Genomic DNA, 25,154 nt, shown 5'->3' on the forward strand with positions numbered 1-25,154 from the left:
CCAGTTAATATTCATTTCAAGTCAAAGAACAACAACTTTCAAGACTTGATCATGGTTATATCACATTTATTGTCCAGTAAAGGGATAATTCACACATACATATGAGTAGAAACCTGCAGTTCCATCTCCCAAAACTATGTTCAGTAATCCAGTTTCAATAATGACATGCACGTTTCAGAAACCCTTAATGTCACACTACGTACAACAAATTGTCACCCAGTTCAAGAGTTTTCAGAGTCAGGTAAAACCAGGCAAACCTTTCAGTCTGAGACTTCTCATCATGTTCATGTTTGCACATTTCCAAATAGACTGTCCTTCATGCTTGTCAAGATCTAGATCAGACTTACATTAAACCATCACAGTATTTTTGTCTAGAAGGAAAAAAAAATGAAAGTGGATTTTGAAAAGAATGAGGAGTAATTTAGTTGAACCCACAATAGAAATCCCAGATAGAAGAAAGGAAATCACTTACTAGCTCTACCTTCATTCTCACCGATTCTGATTGAGCAAACAACTTGTCTCATGCACAAATTACTAAAATCTTCCTATGTACAAAAAGGCCTCGCTGTGGTCATGCTATGCAGTCAGAGTATACAGGTCCAGTATTTGAGGAAAGCTCTTTAGTGCGATAAAACTAATCTATTTACAGAGGCAAAATCAAATCTTTGGATTTGCATTAAGTGATTTGCAGTTATGTTTGTTTGTATATTCAAGCACTTGACTGATTAAATAGCACTTTCTAATTCACAAACTTTCCAAAGTTCGATCATTTTTAACATCTTTAAACAACCCATTTGCTTTTTCTAAATCGCATTGTAATCATTTTACTATGCAGTATACAAAATAAATAAAATCTGTTACACTTTGTCAAAATGTTATTATTATTGCACATGCAAAGCAAAGAATAATGCAACATAGCTTGGCAAAATCAAATTCTGACCTCTCAACAGATCTATTACTCACACCAGCTCCTTCATATCCCTTTTTAATATTATTAACCGCTTCTCTCAGTCCAGATTAATGTTTTTTTTATAAAGCTCATGTTGACACTAGACCGCATGACATCCAACCTCTTGCTACTTTGAGGATTGTCAAGAGTGACGCAGCAAAGCATCAAATAAGATCACAGAAGAAGAGCAAATGAATGCAATAAATATTTACACTATGTAACAAGTTCATTTTACAAAGAATTCAAACCAACTGCATAAGCGAAACAGACATTCAAACAAATGTGATGCATTTGGTTACGAAAAACAAGCAAACAGAAACATTTATGGCTTGTATGGAGCGGGGTTCTTGCTAAATGATCTTCACAGAATGAGGTCTTCAGGATGTTCCTCAGCAAACATCAAGTTTCCTTTAAACAATCAGTGTATTTGGTGGCAGTACTGTAGATCGCAGCAGTGCTGTTCATGAACAAGCACAACTGCCAAATTCAGTCATTCAGCCTAATGTGTAAGTTTGCTTGTTAGGTATTAACCATAAATTAATTGGTATATTTGAAATCACCTGCACTTACATATAAATCGAGAACATGGCTCAAAAGACACTTCATTATAATTAGGCAAGTAAATAAATAGTAAATCACCACAAAAATAAAACAAATTAAATTCACAAATGGCTTTTTGTTTCATAAACACGTTTTCCTTCTTGCTATAACACAGAACAATGTAAACAATATGAAATAAGTACAAAACCCTGAACAAATATTAACGCATAAATGGACAAGCAAAACAAGGTCTGAGTGGTGTTCCTATGTAAGTGTGTGTGAGAGTGTGTGTTTTTAGACCATGTCAGTCTCTTTGTCTTCGATTTCTGAAGTGGGTGAGAAGGCCTTTTGTTGGCCACCTATTTAGGAGGCAGAGGGTTGTCCGGGGTGGTTGGGGTCAAGACTTCTTTGTAAAAGTTCTCAATTTGGTCTTTGTACATCTTCATGACCACTGGCCTCTTGAGCTTCATTGTGGGCCCTGCGAAAGAGAGTTTAAAACAGCTAAACAAACAGCCTATAAAGACTTTAACTGACATAATTACTCACAAATAACACAGAGAAAGTTAATTACTAGTAAACTTACCCAGCTCTCCACCAGGGATAGAGAAATCTTTCTCCAAGACGGTCCATTTTTGGATGCGCTGGGCATTAGAGGTGGCTTTCTCGTTGACTCGGTTGATGCCTTCTTGAATAGCCGTGTATGTAAGTCGGTCACGGCCACCGGCGATCTCGCTGACTCGTGTGGAGTTGCTGCCGAGTTTACGACACAACTCCACTGCTTCAGGAGTCAGTTCATCTTCGGGAGCACCCGTTTCGTTGTTTACCTGACACTAAGAGGAAAAAAATAAAATAAAAACATCATCAGCATTTTCTAATAGCAAGTTAATGTTTACATACACCTTGCAGAATCTGCTTAATAATTATTATTTTACCAAAATAAGAGGGATCATATAATATGCATGTTATTTTTTAGTTAGTACTGACCTTTCGCATAAAAGATGTTTACATATAGTCCACAACAGAAAATAGTTGAATTTATAAAAATGACCCTGTTCAAAAGTTTACATACACTTGATTCTTAATACTGTGTTGTTACTTGAATGATCCACGGCTGTTGTTGTTGTTTTGTGATAGTCGCTCATGAGTCCCTTGTTTGTCCTGAACAGTTAAACTGCCTACTGTTCTTCAGAAAAATCCTTCAGGTCCCTCAAATTCTTTGGTTTTTCAGCATTTTTGTGTAGTTCAACCCTTTCCAACAATGACTGTATGATTTTAAGATCCATCTTTTCACACTGAGGACAACTGAGGGAACTATTACAGAAGGTCCAATATGCTTCAGAAGGAAACACAATGCATTAAGAGCCAGGGGTGTAAACTTTTGAACAGAATGAAAATGTGTAAATTTTTCTTATTTTGCCTAAATGTCTTTTTTTTCCCCATTTAGAACTGCCCTTCAGAAGCTACAGAAGTTAGTTACATGTTTCCCAAAAGACAAAATAAAAAAAATTTATCCTGATCTTCAAATTTAAAAAGTTTTTACCCCCTAGCTATTAATGAATCGTGTTTCCTCCATCGAGCATCAGTGAGCGTTTGAAACTTTTGTAATAGTCGTGTATGAGTCTATCAGTTGTCCTCAGTGTGAAAAGATAGATCTCAAAATCATAGGACTCGTGAACATAGGACTCGTGAACAACTATCACTAAACAAAAATAAAAATAAAAATAAAAAACAGCTGTGGATCATTCAGGTAACAACACAGTATTAAGAATAAAGTGTATGTAAACTTTTTAAAAACTTTTATAACTATTATTTTCTCTTGTGACTATATGTAAATGTCTTTTATGTAAAATATCTTATTCAGGTCAGTACTAAATAAACAATAATATACATTTTGTATGATTTTGGTAAAATAATTAACATTTTGCAGATTCTGCAAGGTGTATGTAATATATTCAGATAAATCGCAGTTTAAGTCTAAATTGTGCAAACTCCATTATACTAAAGTGTTTTGGGTGGTTGCCAGGGCACAAATATGTGGTCTTCCGTTGGATTTTAATCATGTCGGTTGCAAAGATGTTCTGAATGCTTGCTAACATTATGCAGTTGCTAGGCTTTCTCTAATTTGGTCTTTAGAAATGATGCGGTTCCCTCATTTTACCATTTTTTTAAGTTTTTTTTTTTTATTGTCCACATGTTCTCAACAAATTACATGATTTTGTGTCATTATTCATGTCAGTAACACAATGGTGCAGGACAAGTTACACATGTTTACTACTCATAAACTTATTGGTGCTCATATTTAAGCAATATTAAATATATTGTATATATTATATGACTAGTGTTACACTGCCTTAGCAAACACCACTAATTGGTTATATTTTTCAATTAAGAAACGGAAAAGGATGTTTTATTACTTTTGGTTGCCACCAGGGGGCGCAGTGATCCTGAGAAAAAATCTAGTTACACACAATTGTCCACTAGTTGGCAGCGACTTTTAATGTTATGAATGCTGTTTGTTAACACTTGATCACTTGATAATACTGATATGATCTCATTAGAGTGTAGTAAAAATGTACTCATGCATCTTTAAGAAGAGCATTATCTCTCAGTAACCTTACATAACCCAGTCCTCTCTGTGTAAGAGCCCTTGGATGAGATGTTCTGATAAGATTTACAGCATTCACGTTCAGGAGAGCATGACATCGGTCAAGATTATAAAAGAAGGCCATTAAAAATGAAATCAATAAATATTGAATAAACTAGATTCTAAGTTACAAACTTACAAACCTGAACTCTTTAACAATGTTTTCTAAGATTTTAGTGAAAGAGCCGCAGCACAAAGCCTCAGAAATATCCAAACATGACAAAATGTCACTTGTCAATCATTGCTGGTTAAGAAAATCGCTTAGATTTATAGATAAGATAGCTTTCATCACTTTGCTTTATCACATTGTACCTGGTTAGGTTAATACTGGGGTCATCTGCCTTGTAATCTTACCTTAATGGTGAGCAGCATGGAGAGGAACTTTCTCTTGTCTCCGATAAGCATTGCATTGCTGACGAGCGGAACGGCCTCTTTAACTGCGTCCTCAATGGGCACCGGGGGAATATTTTCACCTCCAGCTGTGATGATGAGCTCTGGGTTGCAAACATAAACTTCATTACTACACCAGACTAAGTCCCATTGAAATCTGTGGGCACTTTATAATTAAAAATTATATGAACGCAACTGCTCAGTAGTTTCAGTTCTGGCGAGTTCCTGTTTTCGACTGACAATCATTACCTTTAATGCGTCCGGTGATGAACAGGAAGTCATCTTGGTCGTGTTTTCCGAGGTCACCAGAGTGCAGCCAGCCGTCTGCATCCAGAGCCTCTTCGGTTTTATCGGGCATATTCAAGTAGCCCATGAACACATGACGACCCCAGAAACAAATCTCTCCATTGCCGTCAGCATCAGGGTTGAAGATCTTCGTCTTGCAGCCTGGAATTACCTTTCCACAGCTGAGAAAGAGATGCAAGTGAGAAATCAACTGAACTTTAAAGCTGGAATGACGAAACTAGCTTTGAACAAATGAAGGTTTCAGTACCTGGTGAGTCTGAAGGCATCAGACAGTGAGATGGTGTGAGGTCCAGAGCTCTCGCTCATGCCGTAGAGCTCAAACAGAGGAATGTCCAGACTGAGGAAAAACTCCAGCGTGTCTTTGGTTATGGGAGCTGCTCCGGTGTAGCACCTCGTACAGCGATCCAGCCCTAGTGCTTTCCGAACCTTCCGGAAGACCAGATGCTTCGCCAGTCGGTAGTTCAATGGCTTTCTTGATAGGCTGCCATTACTGAGGACACAAGACCAATCCTCTCCATTAATACATAGCCTAGAATTTATACTTTTTACTTTGTATTATATCATGAAAAAATGCCACTAAGTGATGTTTCAATATCCATAACTGAACTGGTAGAAGAGGCCATCTTATTTTTTCTTGGCGACCACTTCTATTTTGCATTTTTCTAATTTAATACCATTTTTAATTTAAATAAATATTAGCAGAATAACAGTTTAACTGAAAAATTGAAAATGTATGTAATTTATTAGTATTTTATTATTTAGCATCACATATATTTTTAATATAAATTATATTTTATTTAAAAAAATGTATCAATATTTATTAAGGACTTTTAATTGTTCTAGAATGTTTTTTTTTTTTTTTTTTAATTAAAATCTAAATTAAAATAATAATTTGTAGCTTTTTTTTTTTTTTTTTTTTTACATTTTTTAAGTCGACTTACTTGGGGTCCAAAAACTGCAAGCACTTCTATTTTTATTATAAGGAAATCTGACATCACAAAAATTATTAATATAAATGAACTTTTTTTCTAATAATTTATTTTGTTTATTCCTGTTTCCTAGAAACAGGTTTAAAATAGATTTTGAATCCTAGATTTTTAAATACGTCTCAGACTTCTGGATGCAAATGTATATGTAAATTACAGATAGTTGAAAATGGGTGCAATGTGTTAAAGACTGACAATCATGGTTGTATCTAAATGTTTCTACCTTGTGTGTGTGTTTGTCTGTATGTGTTTGTCTGTGTATTTACATACAGCTCCATTTTGTTGAGGTTGGTCTGCAGGCCCACGTCTTTGGCCCAGGACGCCACTTTCCGACGCACAGTGGACGATTTGGCTCCAATGGACTTCATCTTTTCCTGCATCTTCTCCCACACCCGTGGGACACCCATGAATGCGGTAGGGCGTATCTCACGTAGAGTGTTGGCCAAAGAACCCTGGAACATACAGTGACTTCTATTAATACGCATGTAAGCAGTATCGGCATGGTTTGCCAAAGGCTTCACCTTCACATGTGCATGCCAACATCAGCTCACACACCCAAGGTTGTGTCAGGTGACAAAAGCGGGTATATCATGTCAGTTTCTGTCCCTGTGATCCTGAATCAATGACCCACTGAGTGAGGCACTACAGATATCACATGCTCAGAGATCACAGGGACACATCATACACCCATTTTAATAAAACATCAGCAGATCTGCATACAGAAAAGAATAAAAATGAAGCACTTTTGTACATCACAAAAGCCTTTCTGTGTGAGAGAGCTGCATGACTAAGACTTGCGTTTCATCAAAAGACTGAGTGAAAAAACTCTTTAAAAGGATTATACAGTTGGTTTAAACTAACTTTACTGCAGAAGGATATTCTCTTACGTACACAAAACAGATGGATTCACATGTACACTACCTTTTAAATATTTCTGTGCTTACGCTCACCAAGGCTGAATTTATTTGAAAAATACACTAAAAAAGTAATATTGTGAAATGCAGTTGAAGTCAAAAGTTTACATATATCTTGCAGAATCTGCAAAATGTTAATTATTTAAACCAAAATAAGAGGGATCATACAAATGCATGTTAAGATATTTACATAGAATCCACAAGAGAAAATAGTTAAATTTATAAAAATAAGTTCAGTATTCAGTATTAAGTGATTCTTAATACTTTTTTTGTTAACTGAATGATCCACAGCTGTGTTTTTAGTTTAGTGACAGTTGATCATGAGTCACTTGTTTGTCCTGAACAGTTAAACTGCCCGCTGTTCTTCAGAAAAATCCTTCAGATCCCACAAATTCCTTGGTTTTTCAGAATTTGTGTGTATTTGAACCCTTTCCAACAACTGAGGACAAATAAGGGACTCATGAAAACGTTATTATTTGAACATTAGGGTAAATGTAATTTATTTTGTCTTCTGGGAAACATGCAACTATCTTCTGTAGCTTCTGAAGGTCCCTCAGTTTTTGCAGATTCTGCAAGGTATATAAACTTTTGACTTCAACTGTATTATTACAATTTAAAACAACGATGCTATGATGCTAACTATTTTTCTAAAAATTGGGACTTTAAAGGAGAACTCCGGTGTGATTTTGACCTAAAGTGTATTGAATCATGATACCGAGTGTGAACGTACCTTGCATATCTCATCTCGGTTTGTGTCCTGCTGTCCGAAATCTGGGGTCAGTTAGCCGATGCTCACAACAGGTTGTCAATGAGAGTCCATAGGGCATCGAAGAAGCCATGTAAATAAATCACTGTTTTAGGCCATTTACGAGGCACAAAGTAGCTCCACACTTCATTGGTAGACTTCCAAGGGCCCTGACATTTAAAACGAGACATTGAGAACTCAGAAAAAGCACCGGTAGTTTATTTACAAGAAGATTTATACAGACAGTACCTGGAAGAAAAAATCCGGTCGCCGCCATCCTGAACTTAGTCACGATAAGTCGAGTGTCGAGCACCAAGGAATTTATCAGGTTATCAACTTATCAGGTTGTAGTTTCCTTCGTGCTCGACACTCGACTTACCGTGACTAAATTTAAGATGGCGGCGACCGGTCTGTTCCTGGTGGAAAATGTCTGTATAAATCTACTTGTAAATAAACTACCGGTGCTTTTTCTGAGTTCTCAATGTCTCGTTTTAAATGTCAGGGCCCTTGGAAGTCTACCAATGAAGTGTGGAGCTACTTTGTGCCTCGTAAATGGCGTAAAACAGTGATTTATTTACATGGCTTCTTCAATGCCCTATTGACTCTCATTGACAACCTGTTGTGAGCATCGGCTAACTGACCGCAGATTTCGGACAGCAGTGGACAAGACGAGATGAGATATGCAAGGTACGTTCACACTCGGTATCATGATTCAATACACTTTAGGTCAAAATCACACCGGAGTTCTCCTTTAAGATTCTTTAATAAATGTAAGTATAAAATCTTTTATAAATATAATTATAATAACTGTTTAATGCATCTTTGCTAATTAAAAGTAAAAAACAAAAGAACCTTTTTTACACAAGAACACTTTTTAGCAAACAATGTGTAATTTGCACATTAACCTTTAGTGCATCAGGCTGTGCAAAGTATGTGATTCCTCCTGCTTTCATGGGAAGCCAGATGTCAATCATCTGTGCAGCAATATGGCTAAGTGGCAAGTAGCTCACGACCACTTCCTGATGCTTATCAGCATCTGTCAGGCTCACATCTCGGCCAGTTGCAAATGCTGTCCATGTGAGCTACAGAAGACGAGAAAGAACATATTAGTACGAGTGGTGACTCCATAGTAGTTTTTTGTTATGGTTTGCTCAAAAGTTTTGCAATGTTATATTATAGATGTTTTGGGTTAAATAGAGGGTATGTTTTAGCATTCAACTTACATTGTCATGACTAAGCATGACTCCCTTCGGTTGGCCCGTGGTACCGGATGTGTAGATCAGTGTGCAGCACTGATTAGGTTTCTGGGAGCTGATTATATCATCCAGCTGAGCTTCAGGCTCATCACGGCCCAGCTCCATAAACTCTGCCCACTATTTGTATCGGATATTTACATAGCAAATGTCAGATTTCAATTAGTAATGGAAGGGATTAAAAGAGAAAGATTAAGGTCTGAGAGCTGAACTGAAAATATTTGACTAATCAAATGTACCGTGTAGAGATTGGGCTTTTTCTCTTTCAGCTCATCTTTGTATTGGATAATGGCTTTTAGGTGTGGTAATTTGTCCTGGACCTGAAATGAAGCACACACAAACAATAAGAGACCATCAGGAAAAAGCCTACAACAGATGGAAGCCTGATTTTTGATGTGTTTAATCAGCAGGTACTGAACATCTGATTAAACTAGAGACCCCGAGGATCAGATATGAGAACTGAGACTAGAAATAACCAGTTAAATTAGTAGTATTGTATTTTTTGTATTCATTATCGTTTATCTACTGTATATACTTTATACAATCATGATGACATGACTTAAAGAAAAATTTAACTTCCAAAATGAAACTTTCCTGATAATTTACTTACCCACATGTCATCCCAGATATCTTTATTTCTTCAGGTGAAAAGAAATTAAGGTTTTTGAAGAAAACATTTCAGAATTTTTTTTTTCCATATAGTGGACTTCAATGGGGATCAACAGGTTCAAGGTCTAAATTGCAGTTTCAATGCAGCTTTAAAGGGCTCCACACAAACCCAATCGAGGAATACGAGTCTTATCTAGGGAAATGATTAGTTATTTTCTCTGAAAAATACAAATTTATATACTTTTTAACCACAAATGCTCATCTAGCTTGACCTCACACAAGTACCAACCCAGTGTTTACAAAGCGAACATGCAAAGAAAGTCAAATGTCCCTTTTTCAAAAAAGGTAAAACAAAATCGGACAGTTTTGAAATTGGAGGAGAAAATAAAGTTTTTCGCCCTACTCTACCTTTCTTAACTGAAGAAGTTAAGTAAAGTAAATCTGTGAAGTCCACAGATGAACAACTAACCACGCATGACTTTTCCAACTTCATTAAGAAATGCTTGAAGACGCGCATCGCAGAGCTAGTGCAAGATGGGCATTTGTGGTTAAGTATATCATTTTTTTCTTTTTTAAAGAAAATGACCATTATTCCTTGCCTGGGATCATGTAGAGCCTTTTGAGGCTGCATTGAAACTGCAATTTGGACCTTCAACCCTTTGGCCACCATTGAAGTCCACAATATGGAGAAATGGAATATTTTCCTCAAAAAACTTAATTTCTTTGCGACTGAAGAAAGAAAGATGAACATCTTGGATGACATGGGGGTGAGTAAATGATCAAGTTTTCATTCTGGAAGTGAACTTCTCCTTTAAAGACATAACAATTAACTTTTATGAACATTTGAATAGTAGTGTAGATAAAAGATCTTTTTAAGAGTCATTTAGAAAAGCTTCTAGATAGGTTAATTTGGAAATAGGTCCTTCACTCTCATTACCTGCAAGATCTTCTGCAGCTGTTTGTGGTTTTCCACCACAAGGATGTTGGCCTGGCAGTTCTCTGCCACATACTGGCATGCCTCAGCAGAGTTAGTGGTGTAGATGCCCACAGCAAACCCCCTGCCAACGACATACAGAACCCCTCAATAAACATCCTCAAGTCTGTAACCAAAAAGCAAGCGGTTCTACAACAGGAAACAATTTAACAACATTCCCACCATTTTGACTCCACCTTTGTGTTTACCAACCCAGACCAGGTGATGTTTTTTACTAAGTGCAGGTTGTGTCTTTAACCATCTGTCTTCACTAAAGTCATAAAGACAGCCGGACAGTTTATGGCACAGAAGTGACTGTTTAACTCTGATGAAATGATTAAAGCCTTGTTTGGGACAAACACGGGCCATGTGCTGATAGAGAGTTAAGACAGCAGAATGACAAAGTGGAAAACATACTAACAGTAAACACTTACCCAGCTAAAATAGCCCCGATGTCAGCAATAAACCACTCGACTGAGTTGAACCCGAGGATACCGACACCGTGGTACCGCTCCAGACCGAGCTGTGAACATACACACAGTTAGCACATGGACAATAATACATTTCAAACCAAAATGTCACCCTGGACCACAAAACCAGTCATAAAGGGTTTTATACATCAATAGAAAGCTTATTTATTCATTAGGGGTGTAACGATACACCAAAGGCACGATTCGGTTCGGTTCACGGTTTTGGAGCCACGGTTCGGTTCGGTTCGGTTCCTGTTTGCTGTGGGGTTAGGGTTGATGTCATCTTAACAGCAATGCTAAGGAACAATAGATTCACTTAATAACAAGAACAACTAAACTTTTTCTTTATTAACTCTGCCAACCCATTTTAGTACAGTCAGGATACCGGAGTAAGTTAGTGAAAATTAGACATTCACTTGTCCGAGGCAAAAAATGCCTTTTTTGCTGTAAATTAATCCATTCTGAAGCAATAGTCTCATCACTACTCTATAAGGTCTTACTTTAATCTGAATATTTGTGATATTTGCCTTAAATTGATTTCTAGAACACTTTTTAACTTTATTTTCCTAACCTTACTAACTGTATGTGTCATCATTCACATCAAATTCTTACATTTTATCAATACATCAAATTAGAATAATTAGACTCTGTATGGTTGCACAAATTAAATCAGTATCAACAAACTCCATCTTTCCATTGCACAGGAAAAGCCTGTTGAGAAAAGAATGTTGAGCCTATTATTTTCTGTGAGTCAGATAGCCTGCACGAGCTTGATACCGTCCGTTTTCAGTCATCTTAAGTAATAAAATCAGAATTATGCTCACCAAAGTTTCGTTGCTGCGCTAGTTATTGTTTGTACTTGACGTTTTAATCAGGTTACTTGTCCGGTCGGGCAAGTAAAATCCCCTTTCACTTGCCCTTTCACAAAATCCACTTGTCCCGGACTAGCGTTAATGTCGTGCCCTGAGTAGTAACCGAGTGTGATGATCGCTCACTCAAGTCACATGACATGACAGGCACTTGGAAAAAACTAACTTTAGAATATAATATTTAGAACAAAATTTAGAACAAATGCTCATCATTACTAATACAATTTAATCAAAATGTGATAAAATAAAGATGTGTTTAAATTGGTTAAATTAGTTAGGGACAAGTGACGTCAACCCCAAAAATGGGCAGCAGGGGGCGTGAGAGTACCGCGGTACGCCCCGAGAGTTTCGCGATACGTATCGTGGTTGGTGTATCGCGATATTTCGGTTCGGTTTGTAATATCGTTACACCCCTATTATTCATGTATCTATGGATTTATTTTATTTATTCATTATGTATGGTTTGTTATGACAGGACAATATTAGGCCGAGATACAACTATTTGAAGATCTGAATCTGAAAAAAAAAAAAAAAAAATTGAGAAAATTGCCTTTAAAGTTGTACAAATGAAGTTCTTAGCGATGCATATTACTAATCAAAAATTAGGTTTTGAGATATTCATGGTAGGAAATCTACAAAATATCTTTATGGAACATGATCTTTACTTAATACCGATGAGTTAATGTATTTTTGCCTATTGCTACAAATATACCCGTGCTACTTAAGACAAATCGCATGGCTGATTTGAAGCTTTATGTATTGTTTGCATGTTGTTATTTATGTCCGTTTAAGATGTTCTCTAGTTCGGTGACTCTAAAATGTTATCCAACTCTCAAAGATTTGTAACAAGACACATCAGGCAAAATCCCAAACGCATGTCGTGTCATCTAACACCTCTTTTGTGAAGTCTTTCTTTTGTGTTTATGCTGCCTAGGGTACAGACAACACATTTTGAATTGCTCCCACAGGGTTTGAGTAGGACAAGTTACATTCCTTTTTAGTTTAACTATAAACAAAACCATGGAAATCTGCCCGCATTGGCCGCCAGGCATGACGTCCTGTTCCCCGCAGGGAGAACGTGACCCGTTGGGAGTTAAACCTCATCCCAAGGCTAGCGCATGGAAAAACTAAAGACGATAAACAAAAGCCTCCCGCTGGATAGAGAAACTATTATCAGGTACTGTGGCCAAATATCCTCAAGCCGCACAGTTGAGGGATTAAAATCCGGTTGTGCACAATTCAAGAACATGTCCTGGCCATATTACACCTCAAAAGCAAAAGGCAAAATGTGACCCTGGACCACAAAACCAGTCACAAATAGCAGGGGTATATTTGTAGCAATAGCCAAAAGTATATTGTATGGGTCAAAATTATTGTTTTTTCTTTTATGCCAAAAATCATTATGATATTAAGTAAAGATCATGTTCCATGAAGATATTTTGTACATTTCCTACCGTAAATATATCAATGTTAAATTTTTGATTAGTAATATAATATGTATTGCTAAGAACTTACTTAAGAATTTGGACACCTTTTAAGGTGATTTTATCAATATTTACATTTTTTTGCAACCTCAGATTCCAGATTTTCAAATAGTTGTATCTCGGCCAAATATTGTCCTGTCCTAAGAAAACCATACATCAATAGAAAGCTTTTTCAGATTGTTTAATTCAAAAATTATACATTTGACCCTTATGACTGGTTTTGTGGTCCAGGGTCACAAATATGAAGCTATATATTTTGAATAAAGAAAATAAAGCCTGTTTTAGAACATCAATCCCAATTATTATTATTTTAATGTGAACATAAATAAATGGAATTTTAATTACCATAATGGAAAGACATTAAAAATGGTTTAAAAAAAGCCTTATTTTTCTTAATTTGGAGTATTTCTACAGTAATTTCTGTGTTTTGAAATTGCTGTGAAACAGGACGCCTTATCATACAGTGCACTAATTGGGACACTTTCTCTCTGAGGTAACCTAAGGTCAAATGCTTTACTCAAGGACATAACAGTGATTGTTATTTAGATCACAGACAGACCTCATGCAGTTACATCAGTTTATATGTGTTTATAAGGTTAAGTGTTTGTTATCGGGCACTTTTGACACAAAAACATTCCTTTTATCAGGGACTTCACAGAGTCATTTTAGATAAGACTTTAATGCTAAACAGCCATAATCTCAACAGCAACAGCAAGAGGATAATGAAAATTACTAGTTACTCAATTGCTAAACAATAGAAAGCCATGAATCAAATCTGTTATGCTACCTAGGTGCTAGACTCAAAACTCAGCCTGTTAATGCCTCTCACCTTTGTATTAAAATTAGGGCTGAACAATAAGGCCCAGTGGCCTGGAATTAGTGTGAAAGTCTCAGGGTAGTTGACAGTCTGTCACTTGCTTTTCAGATTTGGTTTTGTGTGACGTATTGAATAGCGATAGACTGGTTTCAGTAGCACCACAAAGATGCATTATGGTACTCTTGTGAATTTGCGTCCATTTGACAAGGATGAGAAGAAATTGTTGAGTAAGGTTGTTGTTTTTGTTTTCTTTGTGTACAAAAGGTTTTCTCGTAGCTCCATAAAAGTACGGTTGAACCACTGATGTCACATGGACCGTTTCAATGATGTACTTACTAGATTTCTGGGCTTTGAATGTGTTAGTCCCATTGCGGTCTACGCAGGGTGAAAAAGCTCTTGGATTTTGTCAAAAATATCTTAATTTGTGTTTCGAAGATGAAGGTTTAACGGGTTTGGAACGACATGAGGATGAGTAATTAATGACAGAATTTTCATTTTTGTGTGAACTTATCCCTTTAACAGTCCTCACCTTGAGGAAGCTCTTGGCAGCAGTGCGGCAAGACTTGTAATAGTCGTTGTAAGTCATGGTTTTCCACTGCTCTCCCTCTTTCCAGCCCAGCGCGTTGTAGTTGCCAAAGCGTTGGACTGTAGAAGTAAACATCTGGTTCACAGTCAAGGGGGTTTCAGCCTCTGGACCGGACTCACCCATTCTGAGCTTCACCTCACCATCCCTGTGTGTCGTCCAGAGGTCTGTGCCTTTAGTTGGCAGGGACAGAGAGTCGGGACGAGGGGTGGCACCTACAAAGGGAACAGCCATTTATTGTCATTAATAGTTATTTATTTTGCCCAGTATTGTCTGATTATAATTTAATCACACATTTGTAACAAGACAACCCCTATGTAACAGTTCTATAGGGGTAACATGGTACAGTTATGGTATCAGGTAGTACTTTGAGATATAATGCTGAATGATAAAAAGGGATAGTTCACCCAGAAATTTTAATTCTGTCGTTAATTACTCACCCTCATGTTGTTTCAAACCTGTAAGACCGTTGTTCATTTTCAGAACACAAATTAAGATATTTTTGATGAAATCCTACAGCAATGCAACTACCACGTTCACGACCCAATAATATAGTACGGACATTAAAATAGTCCATGTGACATTAATGGTTCAACCTTGTGGTACTCTCTTGAACACTTGTTGAAGATTGATACGGAAGAGAAGATTTTGTAGAATAAAGTTGTTACTTTGGTTTTCTTTGCACACGAAAAGTATTCTCTTAGCTTCATAAAATTTGAATCACTGATGTCACATGGACTATTTTAATGATGTCATTACTACCTTTTCTGGGCCTTGAACATGTCACTTGTGTTGCAGTCTATGCAAGGTAAGAAAGCTCCTGGATTTCATCAAAAATATCTTAACTTGTGTTCCAAAGATGAACGAAGGTCTTATGGGTTTGGAACGACGTAAGGGTGAGTAATTAATGACAGAATTTTCATTTTTGGGTGAACTATCCCTTTAACAAAGTCATAAACTATTGTATTCAAAGAGTAACATGTTAAAACTATGGTACTTCATATTTTATTATCTATGTTACATGTTTCTGTGTGCTGTTTCTGAAGTCTGAAGTGTATGTGTGGTATTTCCGTTTGCACAGACGTTGAAGAATTTCTGCTGTAGTGTTTGTTCTAAAACATTTTTAGCGACACCCTATCAGGTCATTTACTCACACACACTATTGTCCCATTCTTTGCTAGTATCTCATACACACACTAGCACAGAGTTCCTGATGAGGGTTCAATAGCAGAGCACATATCAGTATGCAAACCTTCAGAAAGTGACACGCCCCTTTTTTATGATAAAAGCAAACACTGTTTTGTGAACATTTTAAATTTAAAGGTGCAGTGTCATTTTTGTTTCATAAATAACAATGCTAATGGTGCAGAAAAATTACAAACTACACCTTAAAAAATGAACTAAACAGAAGTCAGCTGAGAATAATATGAACAGGAATTTATCTTGACTGATTTTGCAGCTGGGCATGAAAAAGGAAGAAAACCACCCCAAGCACTGAACAACGTCCTGTGCAGTATCACTCTGATAAACCCATATATAAACTATATGCTGACTTTAGGGCTGCAACAACGAATCGATAAAATCGATAAAAATCGATTACTAAAAGCGTTGGCAACGAATTTCATAATCGATTCGTTGTGTCGCGCGACGCAGAGACATTTGGTTGTTATTATTTAAAAAAAAATTGAGCGCAGAGCGGACACATTCGGTCTCTCTCCCGCACTGATGCCAGCAGAGTTCGGCACCTCATAAGCTGTTTTTCCATCCAAAAATGCGAATTTAACTTATGCGCAAAACTGGAACATTTGAGCATAAAGCACCGTTTCTACATTATATATATATGCTGCCCCGATTTATATCAAACATGTTTGATATTTAAGCCTACTTTGGCTAGCGTACTTTCACAGCAGCCAATGCTCGATGGCAAAACAGCTGGTGCACGGGTCGTTGGATAGTGGAGATGGAGAAAACTACTTCTATAGTTTTTGTAACACTGTCTGTCTGTATAATGTGTCGAAAACATACCACAACCGTAAGGAGAAAGAGGAGCTCTGCTGAGGTGAAATCGTCTCAGTTTTGAATAGGGCTGTGACGGTGGCACGTTGTTTTTTTATATATAGCCTACACTTCAGTCAGCTAACAAGCAGCCTAAAAACGCTAAAATAAATCAAAGAAATAATATATTTAATTAAGAAAGTAGCCTAAGAATATTATAAAGGTTATTAAACAAACATTCCTTGCAAAAATGTCCGACAGCTCATCAATTTTTGGCCGACTGAATTTCCAGTCCGACTGTCTTTTTTTCTCTTTCTCTTCCTCATTACACAGCTGCTGATTTTAATAGCAAAGTGATTACATTTATTTTCGTTCCTTTAGTTTATAAAGTTAATTTAGAGATATATTTGGAACACTTTTTGTTTGTTAAATTCAAGTTTTTGTTTTTTAAAGTTATACCTAGCAAACAGCGGCAGACAGATCAAAAGCCTGCTTAATTCATCGCGATTTAAATTAAAATCCATTGATATAAAAAACTTAAAACATATCACAATATTAGTTTAATCATTCAATCAATATAAATCCAAAGTTTGTGCGGAGAGAAGCGCGCTTTGCAGCGCATGGAGACGTGCAATGTGGAATTTCTTTTTTGCTCATAAAGGTAAGAGTAATTTACCACCCGGGCCGGAACTGTAAAGGGTCTACCTTAGTTTGTGTGTACTCTTAAAGAAAACAAACAGAATACGCTTGATATCTTTGGTTTAAACAGGAGCGCTTCACAATAATTAACCGAAACCCAGGTAATTGCCTCACAAACACAATATCTATAGAAAGCTTTAAATTATTATTTTACTATAAAACGAAATAATTAAAATCGAAAACAAAACTCTTTCATTAGCTAATCCATAAAGATGCATTAGGCATTAATGAGCAGATGGCAGGATCGTCAATTTCATCTTTGCAACACTGAATCAGAAAATACTAGTTTATTAATAAGTAATTCGAATATTTTCTTAATTTTTGCCTTGACACATTCATGGTAATTACTTTTGCTGGGGCTTTGAGGCCAGTTTTGCGTGCATTTGAATGCGGAACTCTTCCAGCTGGTCGCTGCTGATGGCAGGACACTAAACACCGCCATGGCAGAATGAATGTAGCAGAAAGTTAGTCAAGTTATCCCGTTCCAGCGTGCAAAGTCACATGACTTTTTTAATGCGCACTGAGGAATTTAATTTGAGAGGCTTCTTGATGGGAAATGCAGCATGTACACCACAGCAAGCCGCTGTCTTGACGGATAGTAATTTTAGTTTATTTAGTCTATATATTTGGCAGATGTAAAGCATACATGTGTATGTTTTTTGTGTTAGTCCATTTTTATTTTATTATTATTATTATAACAGTTCAAGGAGCAACATGTTCGTGCACTTTCTAAAGATTTTAGTTCTGTTTTTGAATAAAGGGTTGTAAATCCCTTGTTTTTTTTTTTATCCGATTCATCGATTAATCGAAAAAATAATCGACAGATTAATCGATTATTAAAATAATCGTTAGTTGCAGCCCTAGCTGACTTGTGCAAAACCATTTGAAATTAAAAAAAAAAAAACATAGCCATCACAGCAGCTTGAACTGTAATCCAAGATCATGTGACTTGACCTCATTCAAAGCTCTGTTATCTCATGTAAACATGACAGGCCACAGCATTGCAATGGAATTTCTGGAAGTTCACACATGGGTTGTTTTCAAATTGCTCTTCTACTGTTTAACTTAAACTCATAAAATTCCTATTAAAACATGCTTCGTGTCTAAAGGAAAGGGAAGTTAATTTGCATATGGATGGCAGCTTCCTTTTCAAACACTTCCTCTACTGAGCCCTCAAAGGCCCTACTGATCTCAAGTTCTCGAAAAGCTGAAGTTACATAAAAGGGGCTTTGAGGTGCAAGCTCCGGCCAGCTTTCCATCGATCTGCTCTTTATCTGTGTAGTGCATAACTGAATGCACACTTGGCGGTTTTGGGGCCTCAAAAAGATGTATATGGCACGTGTTCAAAATGGCGGTTATGGTCATATGTGCGAGTATGATCGAGAGCAAGCGAGAATGTTTGTCTGCAAGACAGTGTGGACATGATCTAGACTTTTCACCCAAGTGTTTTGGAGTTTGAAGTGATTTGCGAGTGTTTGTAAAACAGCGAAAGTGTGTGATCTCACCTGATTCTGTGTGGACCCTCTGTTCGGCATTGGTATTTGATTGCACTTCTCTGGCACATGCTGATTCCTCCTCCGATGAGTCACTGTGAGGAAATAAGGAAATCGAATAATGACTTTTCCAGACAAGTAGCATTCTGAAACTGGAATGGTTTCATTTTTCTCTCAGACACCCATGAGTATCACCTTACATTACTTGCATTCTGTGAGCTGCAGATTAAATGAGTGTTAAAGTCTTTCACCATAGTGCAAACTTGTGGTCTTTTATGCTTCTAAGGGTCGATTACAATTGCCTTGCTGTGAATTTTAGCCTCTGACGAAGCCACATGACACAGTTGTTTGTCTATGTGAAATTCAATGTCAGCGTTGTCAGTGCTTTTAAGATAAAGTCTTAAGATGTACTGTATATCATACAATCATACACATACACTAATGTTCAGAAGTTTGGGGTTAGTGATTTTTTTTTATTTTTTGGAAAGAAATCAATACTTTTCAGCAAAAATGCATTGATTTTTTTTTTAAATACAGCTGATGTCAAAAGTTTACATACACCTTACAGAATCTGCAAAATGTTAATCATTTTACCAAATTAATAGGGATCATACAAAATGCATGTTATTTTTTATTAAGTACGGACCTAAAACACATTTACATATAGTCCACAAGAAAAAAATAAGTTACATTTTAAAAAAAATGACCCCATTCAAAAGTTTACATACACTTAATTCCTAATACTGCATTGTTACCTAAATTATCTTAAATGTTTTTGTTTGTTTAGTGATAGTTGCTCATGAGTCCCTTGTTTGTCCTAAATAGTTAAACTGTGCTCTGTACTTCAGAAACAATTCTTCAGGTCCCACAAATATATATATATATATTTTTTTTTTTAGCATTTTTGTGTATTTAAACCCCTTTCCAACAATGACTGTATGATTTCACATGGAGGACAACTGAGGGACTCATATGCAACTATTACAGAAGGTTCAAATGCTCACTGATGCTCCAGAATTGAGAGCCAGGGGTGTAAACTTTTGAACAGAATGAAGATGTGTACATTTTTTCTTATTTTGCCTAATATTATATATTTTTTTCATGTATACTGCCCTTCAGAAGCTACGGAAGGTACTTCCATGTTTCCCAGAATTCAAAATAAGTTCATTTTAACCTGATCTTCAAATTCAAAAGGTTTTCACCTCCAGGCTTTTAATGCATTGTTTCTCCTTCTGAAGCATCAGCTGAATAATAGTAATAATTACATACTGTATGAATCTCTCAGTTGTTCTCCATGTCAAAAGATGGATCTCAAAATCAGTCATTGTTGGAAATTATTTTCTCTATTATTTTCTCACGTGGACCATATGTAAACATCTTTTATGTGAAATATCTTATTCAGGTTAGTACTAAATAAAAAAATAATGATCCCTCTTATTTTGATAAAATAATGAACATTTTGCAGATTCTGCAAGGTGTATGTAAACCTTTGACCTCAACTGTAAATACTTTAATATAAAAGCAGCACAACTGATTTCAACATTAATAAATAAGTTTCTTGAGCACCAAATCAGCATTGTAGAATAATCTCTGAAGGATAATCTGACACTGAAGACTGTAGTAATGTCTGCTAAAAATTCAGCTTTGCCTCACAGGAATAAATTATATTTAAAATAGTTATTTTACATTTTATTTGACTTCCCTTATACAACAGCTGTAAAGGACATAAAAAGTGATGATGTATTGAATTTTTATTTGATGTATTGATGTTATTCATCATGTTAAGTACTTTATCTTTATTTTAGGAACCTGGCATGGCACAGTCAAACATCCAGTGGTAATACAACCAGTTTTAAACTACAATGAGAACACATACCTTCCTTCTCATGTTTACAAACACAAAACTAACATGGTTAATCAAGCTTGTCAAGCTCGTACATATAAATAACCATGGGAATTTAGTTGCAGACCTGACCAAGTATGCATGCAATGTAAGGTATATTTCTACATAAAACAAGAAAGGAACTGACTTTGCTGTAGACTCTGCGGTGGCATCTTCCAGGGAGGCGAGACTGTCTGCTGTTCCACAGGATTGGAGGAGGCTCGCATCCCCTGGATGGTCCATCACTACAGCTGTGGACATGGCCGTAGGTTCACACGCAGTCACTAATGAGAATAGACATGCAGTGTTAGGAGTAGCACTCAACCGATTTGTTTTTTCCAATGCCTAATGTCAATATCTACAGAGAAGTGTGGCCTTTAGTAAATATATACAATTTAATGACCGCAAATGTCTACAGAAAATAAACAGTAGCAAGCAACATAATTCAAACTGGAATAGCGATAATGAACATGGCCTGCACTGTACATGTTGGACTATACAGTTCAATAGTGAATAGGATGTAAAGTTGAGTGGCCAAAAAAGTGTGAAAATGATCTAAACTAAACTGACATCAGCAGGGCCTTTCCTTTTCTTCAGTAGGGTTTCCCCACACGAAATCAACATACAGTTTTTGTCCCCTTAAATAAAAGAAAATCATTCACTATTATGTCAAACTTTGGGAACAAGCTGTCCAAAATCAAATTAGTCTCCCTTCCCCTCATTTTATACAACACTCTGAATAAATAATCTTATTGAAAACCATAGAAAGGTCAATTGCTCTGGCAGATGACCATATTATTCCACGAAATTTCCAAACATGTCCCGTTGGTCCTTATCTCAGGGTGGACTGAACAGTAAGGTTATCATTTCCGAAAATTGGAAATGCATCACCATGTCCAGTAAAAATATTGCTGCCCACCCTTATATTGTCTTCTGGCCTCTCCATTCCAAAGCCTGACCTCGGCACCTTTAGAACGGCATGTTGTTTTTACACGCCGCTGCCATGAAAACACATGCCAGCGACGCTACCGCCCTTCTGTAATGAGCTCTGGCAGCAGGGCTCACATGATGAGAACAATCAGAAATGGCCAGCCGAAAGAAAAACAAGCTTTCAGATGTACCAAACAAAGTGAAAGAGAGTCTGAAATAGACACTGGGCATGAAAAACAAACCTGGTGCTATTCAAAAGCCTCGCGCTTCATGAGCTCTTGCACAAATGGTTTTGGTTTTGTCTTGGTTTTAGGTGCTTTTACAGATGAGATAATGAATATGGTGGATTATAATAGTTATGAGCAACACTTACCAGGGGTCGCCCAATTATCAACGCAGATATTAAGCATTTTTATGGTTATTGGTATCGGTCATTTAAAAAAATAATTTGAAGATAAAATAACTGAAAAGCACTTAAGTTTTTGTCAGAGCCCATGTTATTCTTAATTTTGACATTAATTTTCATTTTTACACCAAACATATCCAATTATCAGTGCTGGTATTAAGCATTTTTATGGTTATCGGTCATTTTGACCAATTTGCCAATTAAATAATATAAAAGCATTTAAAGAAAGTCTTTTTCAGAACCCATGTTATTCTTAATTTTGACATCAATTTTCATTTTCACACCAAATATATCTGATTATCGGTGCTGATATTAAGCATTTTTATGGTTATTGGTGTCGGTCATTTTCTAAAACCGTTTTTCCAATCAAATTATTGAAAAGGATTTAAAGAAGGTTTTGTCAGAGCCCATGTTATTCTTAATTTTGACATTAATTTTAATTTTTACACTAAACATCCGATTATCTGTGCCAATATTGAGCATTTTAAGATTATTGCCATTGGTAATTTTCAAAACCAATTTGCCAATAAAATAATTTAAAATCATTTAATGTTTTTGTCAGAGCCCTTGTTTTTTTATTTTGACATTAATTTTCATTTTTACACCAAACATATATATTGATTTTATAAAAATCGGTTATCGGGCTACTTGATCTGTAATACTCAGTATTGGCCCTGAAAAACATATTGGTCAACCCCTAACCCTTAGCCAAAAAGTATTGTGGTAGTACTGACAAGATTGTTTGCTATATAAACAATTATTACACTGAATTACATCTTAGTGGGTTTATTGTTTTGATGCTTAAACTCCTTTTCTTCTTTAACCCATTTACATGCCACTCCATGTTTTTTAAAGAACACCACTGTATTTACATGTCCAAAAAAGACATTGTTTACTCGGTTAGTAAAATAATTTAGCCCCTTGCCTCCCCTCTTTTCCAATCAATTCACCTTGGCAACTTCCTTCCCAGCAGATTTGCCCTCATCTGCCCTCAGCGGGTGCCATGGCAAAAGATCCTTACAGACACACTCTAACCTTATCCAGCCCCAACTGACTCTCAGCATGCACACAATGAGGCAGATGCAAATCCTCATCTTGGCTGACGTCAGCTCGCCTGATAACATCCTCATAAACAAACTCCCTTGTCCGGAAACTCAAGACACAGTAGTAAAATTTAGAGGGGTTCATTTGAGATTTATGAACCCATGTGACTTTGCATCTCATTGCTGGTGTGACTGATGTTCCCTTGTGTGTCTTGTAGGCTGGTGGGTGAGGATAGAACTGATCAGCATTTTAGAACATTCATAAGATTCCCACATTACACTGTAAGCGGTTTTGACCTTTATCTGGCAGTTTAGAACTCAAGCAACCTTTTACGTTAAAAACCTGAATTTCCAAATGCTTGAATACAATCAGTCATTTCATTATCGAGAAATACACATCTTCATTCCACAGATTCCAGCTTAGTCTGTCTTCATTTCTTTATCTCATCTTAATCACCCAAGCTGTGAATATGTGGCTATGGCCATGTTCATTCAGCCGTGATATACTGCATTCACAGTGCTACTGGCCTTCAAGGAGGTGAAAGAAGAGTGATGTATCATTTCTAAAGACTGATATATCAGCTGATGGTCAACTGATTGAAATTTCATCCTTCACTCAATGTCATATCTCAAACAATCTATATATATCTCAAAAAGACCCCATGTCTTGTGCTTGTGGGATCCAGTTGTCCTGTATTTTCCACTGGCACTGCTGAGGGACTTTCTGTCAACATTCCTGGTGTATTTGCATCTGGCTTAACCTGAGATCTACACTAACAGTTTAGGCTCAGTAAGATTTTATTAAAACAATTTTTTTTTCAGGGTGCATTACATTGATCAACTGTGATGATAACGAAGATTTCTATTTCAAACAAATGCTGTTCTTTTAAATCTAGTCAAACATGTCACATTTTCCTCAAAAATATTAAGCTGCAAAACAACTGTTTCAATAATAAATGTTTCTTAAGAAACAAATATATTAGAATGATTTTGAAAAGATAATGTGACACTGAAGCCTGCAGTAATGACTGCTAAAAATTTTGCTTTGCCATCACAGGAATAAATTACATTTTAAAATATATTAAAATAGAAAACAGCTATTTGGAACTGAAATAATATTTCACAATATTACTATGATTCACCAGCACAACAGTGAATGACTCATTCAAGTATGATGGGTTGATGATGAGTTACTGATATTAATAGTGATATTTTGACTTCAGTTACAGAATTACTCTAGGACAAATAAATAATTATTCAATTTATTCTTAAATCACAAACACCTCACAATTTGAAAGCTTGGTCAAAATTTTCCAGATTTTTTCCTCACAGCTGATATTATGACATATGCATCCCACATCCCAACCCAGCAAAATGATGGGAGGATATGAACACACCACAGATGTCCTAAAACCTTGAACGTACACAGTGGATTTGCAAACCACGTCGGCCACACCTCACACAACACAAACATCCTGTAATTCACTGCCAATCATGCCGTCCAAGCCGGCGTTAACATACAAGACTCAACAAGAGGACAAGAGAAGGAGGGGTTTCCACAGCTGATGCCGGCAGCAATTGTCGGCTACACTCAGCCCCCACCCGAAAAATTACCATCTGTATGCCGGCACAGCGAGCTGCAATCTTGCTCGGAATAATGAGAGGATGAAAAGGACACTTAAAAGTTCCCAATGCCAATTTTCTCACTTATTTAAACAAGAAGGTTGTGTTTGACAAATATAGGAATGTAAATGTCTACCGAAACCAAATCGCTCGTATGCAAAAATCATCTCACCCGGCACGAACGAGGCCACGCCTCTACATTTATTTCACAATTCTTATCCATTAGGATCTAAACACATTAAAACCCAATAATCCTACACACAAAAGCAGATCTGTTGCTTTAGAAACTAATTCCCCAATGTTTAGGGTTGTGATTCATCCTTACCGGCTCCAGCTATAAACCATTATTTTTACATAATAAAATCAAAAATGGACTTACAATGCATCTTTACAGGTTGAAAAACGCTGCTCTGTCTTTGGCTTTTCCGTATCAGAAGATAAAATGCCTGTTTCTTTCGGTTTCCTTAACGTCTGGCTCCAAAATGATGGCCGCTTCCTCACGTCCTACAACTATGCATGTAAGTTAGCACATTCATTTTCAAACACAGAGC

At 36.5% G+C, this 25,154-nt stretch overlaps 1 protein-coding gene across 1 annotated transcript; it reads right to left on the bottom strand.

The window, feature by feature from the left end:
* Nucleotides 1–49: 49 nt before the first annotated feature.
* On the bottom strand, nt 50–25,154 carry acsbg2 (acyl-CoA synthetase bubblegum family member 2). The gene is made up of 15 exons (XM_073818754.1): nt 24,983–25,154; nt 20,750–20,885; nt 18,732–18,814; nt 14,479–14,747; nt 10,744–10,832; nt 10,274–10,394; nt 8,967–9,047; nt 8,698–8,847; nt 8,380–8,556; nt 6,086–6,267; nt 5,077–5,319; nt 4,773–4,990; nt 4,488–4,627; nt 2,073–2,319; nt 50–1,967 (listed from the first exon to the last, which is right to left on the bottom strand). Exons 1-15 carry the CDS (start codon nt 24,987–24,989, stop codon nt 1,849–1,851), a joined length of 2,262 nt encoding a protein of 753 aa, XP_073674855.1. The 5' UTR covers nt 24,990–25,154; the 3' UTR covers nt 50–1,848.

The sequence above is a fragment of the Garra rufa genome, chromosome 15, assembly GCF_049309525.1.
Source record: "Garra rufa chromosome 15, GarRuf1.0, whole genome shotgun sequence".
Classification (NCBI taxonomy): Eukaryota; Metazoa; Chordata; class Actinopteri; order Cypriniformes; family Cyprinidae; genus Garra; species Garra rufa.